Source organism: Myotis myotis, unplaced genomic scaffold (assembly GCF_014108235.1).
Source record: "Myotis myotis isolate mMyoMyo1 unplaced genomic scaffold, mMyoMyo1.p scaffold_m19_p_15, whole genome shotgun sequence".
Taxonomy (NCBI): Eukaryota; Metazoa; Chordata; class Mammalia; order Chiroptera; family Vespertilionidae; genus Myotis; species Myotis myotis.
This window is the reverse complement of record NW_023416319.1, coordinates 27,304,910-27,321,150: the sequence shown is the minus strand read 5'-3', so window position 1 is coordinate 27,321,150 and position 16,241 is coordinate 27,304,910. Positions and strand designations below refer to the sequence as shown.

Genomic DNA, 16,241 nt, shown 5'->3' with positions numbered 1-16,241 from the left:
CTATGAAAAGGAAGAGACTTAACTCTCGTTATCAGAGATATCTCAACTCTCCAGCTCATCGTTTAGGTCAGAAATCTCTCCATTGAAGCTGACACATAAAATGGGACTAAATGAAGGATCAAATTTAGAAGAGGGAAGAGACTAGAGTAAATCATAGTAATCTTGCTGTAGACCAGGTTCCCTCATCAAAAAAAAAAAAAGTTAAGATAACATGGATGATCTTTGCCATATCAAAGAAGACTAGAACTCATTTGAATCCAAATTGTGAGAGCAGTGAGTTGTGGGGCTCAGCTTTGCATTGTCACCGAAGGAAAAGTTAAGAAATGCATCACCATTAAACCAGTATTATGTGAAATGTTGAAGGGTATCCTTTAAGAAGAGGAAGAAGAAGAAGAAAAGATTAAAAATATGAACAATAAAATAAATATGTACCTATCAGCAATTGAATCTAAAAATCAAAATAAACAAAGAAGAAATCTAACGAACAAAATAAACTGATGAATAAAATAGCATCGGAGGCACGAAAACATGGAACACACTGATGAATCTCAGAGGGAAGGAGGGGGCTAAGAAGAGACTAACCAAAGATTTTATGTGCATATATGCATCATTTATGGACACAGACAATAGGTTGGTGGAGGCCTGGGGTGGGGCAGGATGGGAACCAGGGAACCAGGTGGAGGGAGACAATGGGAGGAAAAGGAGGACATCTGTAATACTTTCAACAATAAAGATTTTTAAAAAGAAATGGCTAAGTGATTTGGCAGGCAAATCCCTGAGAGATTTCCAAGCCTCTGAAACAGTCTGGTCATATATACCACGCTAATTGCAAACCTTACAATCTAGCTATCAGCCCACTGCTCGAAGCAAGCCCTCTGGCAGAAGTAAAATGTACTTCCTGTAAGTGGTTGGACCAGGCAGTCAGAGAGAGATTCCTGTGTGGCTTGTGCAAGAAACCTTCCCAACTGCCCTGCAGCAGCAACCAGCTTTCCAGACCCCTCGGTGCTGCTTGAGCTCTTGTCTTCCTCACAGTTAGGGACTTCCTAAAGAACAACGTCAGCAGATCTTCAAGAACAATCCTATATAATCCTATATAATAAAAAGCTAATATGCTAATAGACTGAACAGCAGAACGACAGTCCCGATGACCTTTCAGACAACCCCTTCTGGACGACCTTCCGGACGAAGCCGGGGCTGCAAGGGCTGAGCCCCTTGCACAGATTTCATGCGTCAGGCCTCTAGTTTTAAATGAAGATCAAAGAGTGGGTGCACGGCTTACCGTAGCTCTCTGGTATAGGGCCCGTCCTATAATTCGTGTGCTGTCGATCATATCCTGTCCAGGTCCCCTAGCCATGCACATGGTAGCCTTGAACAAAATGAGACAGATGTGTTCTTGGTGAATAAAGCAAGTATTTTATGCCTGGCTGGTATGGCTCAGTGGTTGAGCATCAACCTATGAGCCAGGAGGTCAGGGTTCAATTCCAAGTCAGGGTATATGCCGGAGTAGTAGGCTTGATCCCCAGTAGGGGATGTGTAGGAGGCAGCTGATCAATGATTTTCTGTCATCATTGATGTTTCTATCTTTCTCTCCCTCTCCCTTCCTCTCTGAAATCAATAAAAATGTATTTTTTAAAAAGCAATTATTTTAAGAAATGGACAATTACAAGTGAATCTAAGCAACTATAATTTTAAGACACATTATAGCTTTTCTTTTCAGATATTCTCTCAACTTATAGGTTACGAAAAACAAAAGCATTAATTGAATTGGAGCAGCGAACACCTTTAGAAATCATCTATTCCAGCACTTAACTTAAAAATAAGGAAAATGAGGTTCCGTGTGTTAGAGGGTTTGCCAAAGATTATTCAGATAGCTAAGACCTAACTCCACATCTCTCCATTGGCTGCACACGTCTCTACTTGCTTGTTCTTGCCTGTGGCTCTTGGTCATGATCACCTTAAACTGAAACTCAGTTAAAATTATATTGGAAAAGCTAGCTGACCGTCAGGGGGAAAAAATCAGTAAATAAGTATGACTCTATACCTTATTTCTTACATCAGAATAATTTGAGATTAATCAGATGTTTCAATATTACAAATGAAATAAAAAGTATTGAAAACAAGAGTGCATATATTTTAAAGTCTTAAGGGTATAGAAGACCCTTCTAAAATTATATAGAACAGGCTAAATACATCTGACAACAAACATTTTAAATATTCATATGTGGAAAATGAAAACATAAGTAAAGCTGAAAGACAACTGACAAATCAAGGGGGGGGGGTTGTATTGTTTATGACAAACTAAGACTTTAAAATATTAGGAACTTAGAAAAGTCAATAAGAAAAATATCTTTATTAATACCTTCTGGTTCATCCATATTGAGTTAAATTATCTCTTATTTGCAGTAAAAAGCATCTTTTTAAAATATATTTTATTGATTTTTTTACAGAGAGGAAGGGAGAGGGATAGAGAGTTAGAAACATCAATGAAAGAGAAACATCAATCAGCTGCCTCCTGCATACTCCCCACTGGGGATGTGCCCGCAACCAAGGTACATGCCCTTGACTGGAATCGAACCTGGGACCCTTGAGTCTGCAGGCCAACGCTCTATCCACTGAGCCAAACTGGCCAGGGCAGTAAAAGCATCTTATATGTATATCAAAATCACCACCTTATATACCTTAAATTACACAAGGTCATATGTCAATTATATCTCAATAAAGAGGAAGAGAGAGATAGAAATTTCAATGATGAGAGAGAATCATTGATTGACTGCCTCCTGCACACCCCCTCCTGGGGATTGGGCCCACAACCCAGGCATGTGCCCTGACCAGGAATCAAACCGTGACCTCCTGGTGCATGGGACAATGCTCAACCACTGAGCCACACTTGCCAGGCACAGAAGGATGTTAAATGATGTTTTAAAGCACATTTATTGGAAATAAGGAAGCAAGTTATAGACTAGCATTGCCGTGTGATCCCACTTACATAAAATTTTACATGCATATATATGCATGGATGCACAAAATATCTGGAAGTTCATTAAAATTTTAACAGGTTAATTTATGGGATGAGGGGTGCTCCTTTTCATAGTTTTATTTTCTGAACTTTTCCATATTATTTGAATGTGTAACAAGCATATATTTTTTCCTAAAACATATTAAAACCTTTTCCTAAACTTAGGCTGTTGTGTTTTTAAAGAACCCACATTAAAGCAGAAGGCATGGCAGCATCTGCCTGTTTCCTTCCCTCTTCCCCTTTCTTATGTGAATCCTGACTTTCTTCAGAAAGCCATCTCCCGCCTTATGGTCAATGTTCCCATTCCTTGTTCCTGGTAAGTCTAAGGCTCTAGGCCTTGCTAAGATTGGCCAGGAACCCAACCTAAGCCACTCAGCACATACCATTCCCCCAGCAACTATTTTGTTCCAGGGATGGACATGTGACAGAAATTGACCCAATCAGATAAGAGAGAACTTTTATTCTATGTTGGAGAAGTTCTCTCTCTCCTACTTTATATGGGGGTGGGAGGAGGGGAGCATACCCCTTCCTTACTGCCACCTGCAGTCCTGCAAACCTGAGGGAAGCTGACTCGACCCAATGCATCGAGGGGAGCAGAGGAAAACAGAATTCTACTGGGGGAGGGGGCATGACTTTGTTGTAATTTTTTCAGACTATAAAGTAAACTATGCTCATCGTAAAAAATAACAAAATGTATAAATAAAAAATAAGTACAAAATAACTAAAATGAAACCTATTTATAATAGTATCAAAAAGAGAACATCATAGTCAACAATTCAGTCAATGTTTCACTTTGTCTTTTTACAATGATACACTGATTTTCAAAACTGCAATCACAATGAATATACATTATTAAATCCTGATTTTTTTTAGTCAACATCATGTATTATGAGTTTTTCCCACTTTAAGTATTTCAACCGAAGACATTAAGTTGATGCATAATGTTCTGCTGCAAATAAGTATAAAATGTTTTAACCATCTCATCTATGAATTTTGTAATTTAGTAAGTAGTTATCAAATCTACTGTGAATTAATAATGTGTAGAAATGTTGCAAATAAAGGGTAACACAGAATACTTTCTACATAAAAATAGCAATATATAACAGAAAAGTGTAATTGTTGAAACTGTATTGCTCCTTGGGTGGGGTTGATTGGAATAAAGTAAATAGCCCAGAAATAGTGTTAAATAAAAGCAATATTACAGGTGAAATGTTCTTTAAACACAAAGAATAAGACCCAGAAATTGGCATCTGCTGCTCATGTCCAAGCGGAATAATCGAAATGATCTGGGAGGGTTGGGGGGGTTAAATAAATGATGGTGCAGCCTCATTTGTCTTTGAAACTTGCCACACTGATCCGCATATAGTCATAAAAACATTTTTAAGACAAAGTTGAGTGGGAAACTGAAATCCTGGACCAATAAAAAAAATCAGTATGTAAGTTACAAATGTTGTTTGTGGTTACGCAGACAAATACATAGGAAGTCATTCCACAGGTAACTGCTGGAAGGGGTGGGGCAGAACAGAGGTGATAGGGTCTTTCACTTTTGACTGTTCTCTATGCTTTCTTATCGTTGGAGTTCTGACAGCAAGATTTTTGCAATTTTAAAAGAAAAAAATTATCTTATATTGTTTTTGTGTGTGTGCTTGTTTTTTTTAATCCATAGCTTTACTAATCAGTGAGCAATGTCTCGGGCAGTCAGTTTGGGGTACTGTTTCCGCAGAAATGCCCAGGCATCATGTTTCAGGGGCCCACGCTTGGGGAAGGATATTTAATCTCTGACATTTCCTAAATTGCCTCACCATTCAAAAAACTTCACAATCGCATAGAAAATTATAATTTTATCTCATTGGCATTTCGTGGGTGCTTTTGAGCAGAACAGTTGATAGAGGTAAATAGGCCGATGTGTACTTGAGGAAAACCTACCTGTCAATGAACGATGAATCTTCAAACATAAAAGATACATGACATGCAAAAGCGAAGATTTCCTGGCATAGGTACCTACCCCGCCAATGGGACAAGTGCTGTTGGCGTTATCACAGGACTCTCCCGTGTTGGCGCAACGTGGGCCGAGAATATTGGGGGACACATCTCCTAGGTTTGATGAAGCAAAGGCTGCTACAAATGGACCCTGCCAAGAGAAACAGCAGTTGCCTTTTATTCTTTCTTCCCCACGCCTCCCACTCAAAACGCAAGCATTCCATCTGCTTCGGTGAACTATCCAAAACCATTTGCACACAATAAAAAGGAGGGTGTATATACAATAATCTAAGGAAATGCTTTACTCCGGAAAAGGCTCCCAGTACAGTCAGTGTTCCTGTTGTTACTCATGACGTTCCAATTATCAATGGAGCCGCTTGAAGCAGGACGCTTTCAAATTTGTGCCTCAAGCAGAAGCACACTGACAAGGACCACAGTGCTCAACAACAAGTTACAGAAGGCTGACATGTCAATTTTGCCGCTGGTGTTGAACCTAGAGGTCCAAGATGCATTTGCCCTTTAAAAATACATATTGTGTTGGCTTAAAAAGAGAGGAGCCAACCCGGACTTTCCTGTTGTGAAACTGAACCTAAACACAGTGTCCACCATCCAGGCTTGTGCTTCCACACATCGTTTCTCTGTCTCTTCAACCTGAAGTAACAACGCATAACCTTTAGAATGGTAACCTCAAGCCACTGTCCTGCCATTCTGTACTTTGTTCTTTTCTTTTTGGTTGGAACTATTCCAAGTGACATTTTTATTGCATTTATTGAGGTGATATTGGTTAATAAAATTATATGGGTTTCAAGTGTATAATTCTGTAATACATCATCTGTATATTGTATTGTGTGTTCACCACACAAAATGGTTCTGTCACCATTTGTGTCCCCTTTACCCCCTTCTACCTGCCTCCACCCCCTTTCCCTCTGGTAATCACCACACCATTATCTGTGTTTATGAGTTTTGGGGGTTGGTGGGTTTTGTTTATTGGCTTCACCTTTTTCAACCAGCCTCCTAACTCCCTTCCCCTCTGATGGCTGTCAGTCTGCTCTCTGTATCTATGAGTCTGTTTCTATTTTGTTTGATTATACCATTCCATCTTAAATGTCGTAAATTTTCTTAGAAAAAGAAGCAAGCAAGTATCAGAGATCATGATGCTAAAAAGATAATTTATTTCAAAGTGCCTAGCACCTAGCCAGTGATCACAAATGAGAACCTCCTTTCTTTTCCCTAAAATACAGGCTAAGATGAAAAAATACAGTTTTGTCAACAAAGGAGCTAAAAGATCAGATTAAATGTTCATGAATCAGTATCTTCATAACAGAGCATTATTCTAGTCAAGGGCCCGGGACTCTCATCCCATCATATATCATGCATTCTAGGGCTTAGGTGCTGGTGGCAAGCAGACAGGGTCCCTCTTCCCACCTAGCTAGCTGTAGTCTTTATTGTATACAGATCTGAGCAGCATCTGGAGTACATGGACTGGGTTCCTGGCCCCCATCTCTGATCCAGTCACTCACTGAGTTTCAAAATTACAAACAAGTCTGATGGATTAGGGCTGTCTCTGACTTAGGCCTTATGACAGGAAAGTAGAACAATGTCCTAGAAAGGAAATTCACCATGAAGAGGGATGTCTGGACCAGTGAAAAGGACTCGGCATCTGTCCTCATTCAGATTATTATACCATTAAAGAGATGCTTAATACTTTTAGAACTCTGAAAACAAAAGTAAACATCAATACAATTTACCATGTTTCCAAGTTGATAAAAATGATTATATACTACAAAAACCTTGAACTTGCCCTCCTTTATCCAACTATTTATAACTTTATGAAGCCATCAATATAGGTAGTGTTTGACACAGTTTATTGGTCCTTTTGAATTTTTCATTTCCTACTAAGATGGAAATTTTTTTAATCCAAGTATGCCAGTATGTGATGCCCATACTAACTCTTTACTCTGAAAACTTGACTCAGCTATTTTGAATATTGCATGAGTGATGATACTCAATGAATTAGGTGAAGTTTTCAATAACACAAATTCTTACCTGTCCAGGTAAATGTCCTTTGTTCTTCTCTTGCTCAAACAGGTAAGATGCATAGCCCATATTGTCGCTATTGACAAGGTGATTGCTGTTGTTCATGCTGACAGGGTGGATGGCAAACCAGCTGTAACAGAGCAAGAAGCCTAAATTAATGAAGAAAATCAGATAACTGGGGCCAAAAAGGATGACTGGGATTTCTGTTAAGTTCTCCCCAACAGAAAAAAATAATACTTAATTATAGGCATTCACATTTAGGTGCTTTCATTGTTAATGAGCTTACATTACTAATAATATACTTAAGAAGTCTGATCATTGCCTTAAATGTAAAATACAAAACTATTTTTATGAATATTTCTTCTTCATCATCAGCAGCAGCAGCAGCTTTTAACAAGAGCCAAGGTTGGTCAGTTATCAGATGATATACCTAAAGAACTGTATGACATAGACTTTGTCCTTCAAGAAGACACACATAGAATAATTAATCAAATCAGTCCAAACGAATTCAACAGACACTTACTGAGAGTCTGCTGTGTGCCAAGCCCTGAATAAACTGCAGTTTGCTTTCAGAATCTTCCAGAAGACAAAGATGTGAAAAGTGCCCTTACTACAGTGTGACAAAGGTTATAAAGTGTTTGGGGACCATAGATGATGAGCAATTCATTCTTAAGGGCATTCCAAGGAGAGAGAACAGCAGAGTACGACATGGAGGCATGAAAGAGGATGGTTCGCATCATTCAATACAGCCTCCTGCAGGGTAATAGCTTCCGTGTAGAGCTATACAGTTTACAAATTAACATCACATCTGCTACTTTATTTGACATTCACAACAACCCTGAGAGATAGGCTGTTAATACCTCCACTCTGCAAGGTGTCTCAGAGAAGCAAAATGGTGGCCCACTTGCCATAGGACCAAGGCTCAAGTTTGGGTCTTGTGACACCTTGTCCAGTGGCCTTTGTAGATCAAACCTCCACACGGTGAAAAAGATACTTACAGAATGAAAGGCTGTAAAGCAGATGAACTGGAATGATCAAGAAAAGAGACACGCCAATTCATAAAGTTTTAAGCTAATTTAGGATTTTTAAAAAATATTTTGTTGATGTAATCCTTCACTGGAAACTTTTGAAACATTTCATAGGAATGAAAGCTTCCATTCCTACCTACATGATACAGGGCACAAAACTGAACACTGACATAATGACTGAGGATGTTTTTGGACTTGAAGGTCATCACTTAGGATTCAGTCCTCGTTGCCCAATAGATGTATATGTAGGTCAGAGGTGGCCAGCATAACGCCCATGGGGGCTGGGTAGGCAACGTCAATGAGGTGAGCTGGTTGGTGCAACAGGGACTAGTGAGGACTGTGGGGTCTTCAGGCACTCGCACGCGGGAAGGGCTACAGTCTCTGTGCTGCAGCCAAATGCGCCTTCTGGGAGTGTGAGCCAGGGCTGCCAGAACTTTCAAGAGAAACCACAAACCTTGTTTTTGTGAAATATTTATCTACTTAAAAATTCTTACAGAAAGAAATGCATGGAAACAAAGGAAGGGAATGGTTACACATGGACAGACTTAGGACACGTAGCCAACAAATAGCATTTGTGAACTGTGCTGGGATACTGATTCAAACAAAATAACTATAAAACTTATTAGGACCTAATAGAAGGTGACAGGAGAAGATCTGGCTTTGGTGGTGGGCACACGGTACAATATACAGATCTTGTAACATAGAAACCCATATCCAAAACCAACATATGTTTATGTTGACCAATGTCACCCAATGAATATTTTTAAAAAGGCTTATTGATGCAATCAGGAAAACGAAACATGGGCTGGGTTTTAGATCCTATTAAGAAATTAATTTTAATTGTGTTGGCAGTGATAACAGATTATAATTATACTTTTAAAGCGTTTATCTGATACTAAAATATTGATGAGTGAAAAAATATGTCTAGCATTTGCTTTTAAATACTCTAGTAAAACACACAAATAAAAAGGAGAAGAATGAAATAGAATGGCAGAATATTGCTAATTATTGAGCTGATTGAATATTGCTAACTATTGAGCTGATTAATAGTTATGTGGAAATTTATTAGACTAATCACTCTAAATTGGTATATATTTGAAACTTTTTATAATAGTTTCTTTTTTATCTTGACACCCATTTCAATTTTTTTAAAAGACAGTTTAAGGCCTAATCACCAACCAGTAGGATTAATTCAATGCCTATGGTATATATTTGCCACTGTGCAAAACCACAGAGGTTTAGGCTGAACACAGTTCAAAGGTCATCCCCTAGAACTTACTTGCAAGGTTTCTATATTTTAAAAAAACCCTTACATTCGTTTCTATTTTGTGGTTTGTCTCTTTCTCCTAAAACTTAAGTGCCAAGAAAATTCTACTCTAGTAGTGTTTTCCAGTTAGCTGGAGTCTGCTTTTCTGTTTTATTCCATTTGAAAATGGGGTGGTGGCCATGACAAGTCCATGACTCCCCAGCCAAAATATTTCCATCTAACACAATCACACTGAGGCCGGCCAGACCACAGCCTCTCCAGTGCAATCGAGGGAAAACTGTAGAACAAGTCTATCAACGCTATCATTTAGCACGCATGAGGTGAAGGATTTTCCCAACAGGATCTCAGTTTATCCTTACAAGAACCCGTGGAATCAGATGCTGTCATTATCCTCATTTGACAACCAGTGAAGTCTCAGAGGGATGACATAACCTGGCCAAGGTCACCAGGTGCAAGTCAAGAAGCATGATATCCATCCAGGTTTGTCAGACCATAAAGCCCACGTTCTTATCTGCTATGGGATACTGATTCTGTCCCTCTGTTCATTCACTTTCTCATTTCAATGCACATTTCATAACTGTGAGTCTGTGCCAGATGCTGGGGACATAGAGATGAATGAGGCATCATCCTGACCTTAATAAATGCTTCATGGAGGATCTGACATTTGAGCTGGATCTTAAAAAATGAGTAGGAACCTGGAAGGGGGGTGGGGGGGTCACTGGAAAAAATCATTCATTGCAAAGGCATGCAAGTGGGACGAGGTGCAATGTGTCCAGATAACGGATAGTCACTATGGCCAGAGCAGAACACATAAGGAAAAGAGAGGAGGTGGTTGTGCCATGCATTCAATCAACATGAACTTATTAGTAGCCACGTGTGTGTCTAGCATTGCATTAAACCCCAAGGAACACAGAGAGGAATGAGCTGAGTTCTATACCATCAAGAAATCACAAAAATATCTGTGGGGAAAGTAAATGCTAAGAATTTTGGTCTACTAATTAGGCTGCAAACTTGAATTCTTATTTATTTCATTGAGTTATTTTCATTTATGTTAGCCCTTATAAAATTAACTGAACCTTTTCTCTATAAAAAAAATTTAAAAAGCATTCAAAAAAGTTATTTAAATATAAGAAAAAGAAGATGCTATATGTTTTCTTCACTGTCCTTTGAAATATGTGCTATTAAAATATCAGGCTTGTCACAGTAACCAAAGTACTATGGTAATAGTATAAATTATGAATATGTATAAAGATATGAACAAAGGTGGTCATTTTAAGTTAAGAAGGCTGCACTCGCAACTTCTTTTATCTGGTCAGAAATATATTCATCAAAGCAAAGTTCAAAAGAGAAGAAGAAAGGTGTAGGTAGTTTCAAAAGAAATCAGACTACAGACATAAAAGGAGGACTATGTCCCTGTTCATAAACATTTTAAAATAATGATTATTTCACAGCTGGGATGTACAAGAGGAAGCGGGGCTCGACTTGAGTCAGCCTGACCCAAGCAAGGTACTGAGGAAAGACAAGAGAGTTGATATTTTACCCTATTTAGTAGCAAAGTTAGTTAAAATTTCTGAGTCTCTTTTCCCAAGACTGAAAAATAATAGATTTCAACTATGCTATGTGAAACAATAAACACCAAATTATTATAGGATGTTATAATTATTTTCTCATCTGATGTTATGGAGGCATTTGAAGCAAAAGATTTCTAGGGCCTCTTTCAATGTGGACATTGTGTGCTTCCTAATTTGAAACAGAAAAAAAAAAGCCAAATGCAAAAATTGAGCTTCTTAAATATTCTAAAATAGTAACAAACCATGCTAGGTTCATGTCCCACATGCAGAAAGGTGACTGACAGAGCAGTTAAGTGGAAGCTGAAATCCGGCCGCTGCTCTGATCACCAACCTAGGCACCTCGGTCAGCCCAGGGAAGGGAACACCTGTGTGTGATTTGCATCACGGTCCTATGTGCTAGCTGTCACCCTCTACCTCCTAAATGTCCACCAATGGGGAAAGAGAGTATTGTACATCCATCCAGTCAAAGGAAGTGTTTATGAACATGGGAGTTCCATTAATAACAAGGGAGCTATTGGGTAAATACAATAGAGGAAGATGTACTCAGTTGAATAGTAACCTCCTCCCCCCCCCCAAAAAAAATGTCTACTGGAATCTCAATATGTGACTTTATTTGGAAATAGAGTTTTACAAATGTAATCAAGGTAAAGAGCAAGTGATACTACTGGCTTAGGTTTGGTCTAAATCCAATGTCTGGTGACCTGGTAGCAAAGAGAGACACAAAGAAAGTAGGAGAAGTAGTTGATGGGAAGATGGAGGCAGAGGTTGGAGTGGTTTGGCTACAAACCAAGAATTGCTGGAAGCTGCCAGAAACTAGGAGAGAGGCCTGGGACAGGCTTTCCCGCAGAGCCTCCAGAAGAACCAACCCTGCCAACATCTTGATTTTGAACTTCTGGCCTCCTGACCTGTGAGAATGTTAATTTCTATTGTTTTGAGCCAGCCAGCCAGTCTATAGTAATTTCCTTTGGCAGCCCTAAGAAATTAATACAGAGGCCATATGTTTTAGTGGCTAAGAGTATAGCTCCACAGTCAGACACAGGTTACTTAATCTATTACTTAATAGAAGTTACTTAATACAGAACCTCAGTATTTCTATCTGTATCATAAAGATGATAGTATCTACCTCACAGCATTTGACAATTAAAGGAACAAATACATCTAAAGACTTATCAAATCCTATATAATAAAGAGGTAATATGCAAATTGACCCCATGCCCTCACAAGATGGCTGCCTACAACCAGGCCGGCAGGGAGGTTAGTGAGGGACAACCAAACGACTGAACAAGCAGGCTGCATGGGGCGACCAGGCCGGCAGGGGGGGAAGTTGGGAGTGACCAGGAAGGCGGGGGGGGGGGGGGGGGGATCAGTTAGGGGTGACCAGGTAGGCAGGCAGGTGAGCAATTAGGAGCCAGAAGTACAGGATTGTGAGAGGGATGTCCGACTGCCGGTTTAGGCCCGATAAAGATCGGGCCTAAACCGGCAGTCGGACATCCCTCAAGGGGTCCTGGATTGGAGAGGGTGCAGGCTTGGCTGAGGGGACCCCCCCATGCATGAATTTCATGCACTGGGCCTCTAGCATATCTATAAGAATGGAATAAGTCATCACAATGATGATGATGATATTGATACTTCTGCAGCTGCTGCTGCTGATGATTACCGATATAAAGGGAAAAGAGCTATGAAGCTCTGAATACATGTGTGTGTATATATTTCCTAAGATTAACATAATGGTGTGAGTATGTGTGTGTATTCAAAACATGTATATTCAACTTAAATGATATAGGCATGAAATAATTAAATGAGAAAATGCTGCCCTCTTGTGGCAGAGACTTGAGGGCTTACAAAATACCCGTGTGCCAAGTCCTAGCCACCAGATGGGGAGGGAGAATTGAGGGGCTGGGTGAAAATGGTAAAGGGATTGAGAAGTACAGATTGGTAGTTACAGAACAGTCACAGAGATGTACATTCCAGCATAGGAAGTATAGTCAATAATATTCTAATAACAGGTGGGTATTTGGAACATTGGGGAGACCACTCTGAAAAGCACATGATTTTTTAACCACTATGCTATACATCTGAAACTATTACAGAATAGTACTAAATATAAACTGTAATTGAAAAGTAAAGTAAAAAAAATAAATAAAAAATTTTAAAATACCTACCTGCTTCTCTATTTCCCAGGTGTCCCCTCAGCCTGGCCTGCACCCTTTAGCAGTCCAGGAAGCCTTCAGGAGATGTCCAACGGGCTTAGCACCACTGCACTTGCCAGCCATCAGCTGGCTTGTGGGAGTGCACTGACCACCAGGGGGCATCTCCTACATTGAGCATCTGCCCCCTGGTGGTCAGTGCATGTCATAGCGACCAATTATTCTGCTGTTCAGTTGATTTGCATATTACCCTTTTATTATATAGGATATGAGATGACAGTCATTGTGACCATCTTTGGAAACCACAATCTGCCATTTAAAACTTTTTTTTGAAAAGCCCTATCAATCCTAAAAAGGTAGGAGGTTAAGGGGAAAAGCATTGAAAAAGTGAGGCAAATGGCACGAAGTGAAAGATACAGAAAGTAATCCAGATATATAATAATCATAATTCCTGAGATCAAACTCACTCATTAAAAGGCAAAGAGAGAGTAAAAAAAAAAGTATATGATATTTATAAGACACCTCTAAAATGTAAGAAGAAAATAACTGCAAAATATACATGGAAAATTCTAACCTGCAGAGAGAAATGAGTTAGCTATATTAACTTAAGAGTACACAGACTTTGAGACCAAAAAACTCATTTATATACATAGAGTCACTACAAAAAAAAAAAACCCACTTGATAGTCTCAGTACACGGAGATAATATCATTAATATTTTTCACAGTATTTTAAAGCTTCTAGTGCCCAGAATGAGAGATACCAAGTAAGCATCCACATGTACACATTGACCTTTCAGTCGTGCTGACTCCTTATAATATGTTCCATGTAGGGACAGGGCAGAAGAAAATGTACCTGAATATTAACTATGGTTGACTTGCTGAAGGGTAACTGAGTTAATTTTTCTTTCACTTTCCTATATTTTTCAAGTTTTCACTGCTGAGTACATATTATTTTTATACTGGTGGAAAAACTTGGAAAAAAATAACAACTTTCTAAATCTCTTTGGATTAAGAATTTTCCAGAAATCCAACTATCAAGTAAGTCCAGCGTCTTTTACTAGTTATGACAACTGGTTTTTATGGCTCTGGTTTCTTAACTTGGGACTAATTAACAAGCATGATTTACCTGTTATCAGTCAGCTCTTGTTATCAATGAGCCCTTACTAAGCACCTTACTTTGTAGGTTGATAGCTCAGACATCGAATGAAATCTCACAGCCAGGGCCTATGTATGCTCTCCTGGAGAGAACAAGACAGACGGACTGATAAAAAAGGTGGAGCAGGAAGACAGCAGCAAATTTCACAACAGCAGAGAAGGGGCAGAACAGGAAAGAGAAATTCAGTGAATGATGTGACTAGAGACCAGCGATTCACAAACTAGTTAATGGTAATGGGGAGGTTTAAAGACAAGATGAGATGGTGAAAAGAGAAGAGGTCAAGAATGGTTAGTGAAAGGCAGTCACTGAGGTTTCTCCATTTGCTCTCTGAGCGGGATTTAGTAGGCTGAGGAAAATAAGGGTAGAATAGAGAGCCATCGGGAATAGATAGTGGGACATTATAATTTGAGAAGTCATAGTCTTGGACGGTAGATAAGATTTACACACACACACACACACACACACACACACACACACACACACACACCATGACTGAGGTCTGTAAGCCACTCTCATTCAAACAAATTAGTGTAATTTCATAAATTGGATTTTTCTAAGGGGGTACAAAAATTATTCAAGTAGGTTACATAAATCACTGTCCCTGTTGTTTTTTAAAATGTGCCTTTAAAGGGCCCCTTTAAATGACCCTTTCTGTAAGAATGAGAGGAGTTTCAGTGCATAAAGCAGAAGGCAATGGAGCAATTACTCAAACACCTACTCAGACCTTCCTTACAGTTCTGACAAAGAGAAGCCATGTCATGCCAAAAGCTCTCAAAGTGAATTTTATAAATGCCACACAGCTCACCTTTTAACTCAGAATTCAAAAGATTCCAAACATGTTCTCCACAGCTGGAGAACAATCATTGACTGTTTTTGCATAAGGTAGTATCAGGCAAAAATATTTCCTTTAGATCAATTAGAGCAAATAGTGGTCTAGTATTTGTAGAGGACTTAACAGTATAAAATAGTTTCATGCACATAATCCTATTTCTTTCTTCAAGCCATCATCACTCTTCCTAACCCTTCAAGACCTCTCAACTCCCAACCCCAGCTTAAACACTTTAATGATTTTCCATTCTCCTCGATTATAAAGACCAAAATCTTTATCCTGGTATCTAATCTCTACCTCTAACTTTATCTCACAATATCCTTTGCACTTTAGCCACGCAGACCTTTTATCAGTTCCTCAAATGGGCCTCAAAAAGGACTTTTGCACATGCTTGTCCATCTGTGTTAAAAGTCCTTTTCCACTCCCCATTTTGCTGGTTAATTCCTCCCCTTCCTTCAGTTTTCAGCTCTATCGTCACTTCCTCAGGGACGCCTTTCCCAGTCTCCCTGACCATGTCAAATCTCTTTAAGGTAGCTCTACAAGCCTTCCTTTCTTAGCACTTAACCCAATTATCATTATATATGTATTTGTATGACTATTTGAATACCTTTTGTCTCTACCAGTGGACTGTAAGTCCTGTAAAGGTAGCAACTATATCAATTTTTGCTCATCAGTGTATCTATAATAGAAGCTCAGCTAATGACACATATATTCCACAATATTGAATGAATACATGAATAGTCTCTACGTAGAAGGAAGATGCTAAATCTACATTTGATAAGTGTAGAAACTGAGTCTCACAAAGTTTAGGGGATTTGCTCAAAGGGCACAGAATACAGGTATTTGATTCCAAGGTGATTCTGAGGTATCTGATTTCTGATTTCAAGACCAGGAAATGCATTATTCCAAGGACTGGGAAGTGTTGCATGGCACACAGCAGGTGCCTAGGGCAAACTTGTTGAACAAAGAAATAGAAACAAAAATGAAAGTATCAAGGAATAAATGATGAACTTCAACATTGTTTTCAGTATGAAGAAGAGTCTCGGCTGTGGCACTGGGCAGGCCATGTCACCTTTCTAGGGCTGAATTTTGAACTAGATTACCTCTGTTTTCTGAAAACCTGAGGTTCTATGCTTCCAAATTTCTCATACTTCGGATTCTAACATCAGGCACCTACATGTGCTGGCTGAGTTCCTTGGCACCCAGATT

General features: G+C 39.2%; 1 protein-coding gene across 14 annotated transcripts in view; it reads right to left on the bottom strand.

The window, feature by feature from the left end:
- ASAH2 (N-acylsphingosine amidohydrolase 2) overlaps positions 1-16,241 on the bottom strand; it is an 85,493-nt gene that overhangs the window by 30,468 nt on the left and 38,784 nt on the right. For 11 of the 14 annotated variants that reach the window (XR_004972197.1, XM_036336749.1, XM_036336746.1 and 8 more), the window contains 3 exons: positions 7,043-7,163; positions 5,022-5,147; positions 1,280-1,366 (listed from right to left, as the gene is read on the bottom strand). Coding sequence is in view for 13 of the 14 variants with exons in the window: in XM_036336749.1 (XP_036192642.1) it covers positions 1,280-1,366; positions 5,022-5,147; positions 7,043-7,163 (334 nt within the window). In the remaining variant the exon portion in view is untranslated. Of the gene's footprint in view, positions 1-1,279; positions 1,367-4,942; positions 5,148-7,042; positions 7,164-16,241 lie in introns of those variants that run through there. The other 3 variants (XM_036336743.1, XM_036336744.1, XM_036336750.1) reach the window with 3 other exon arrangements.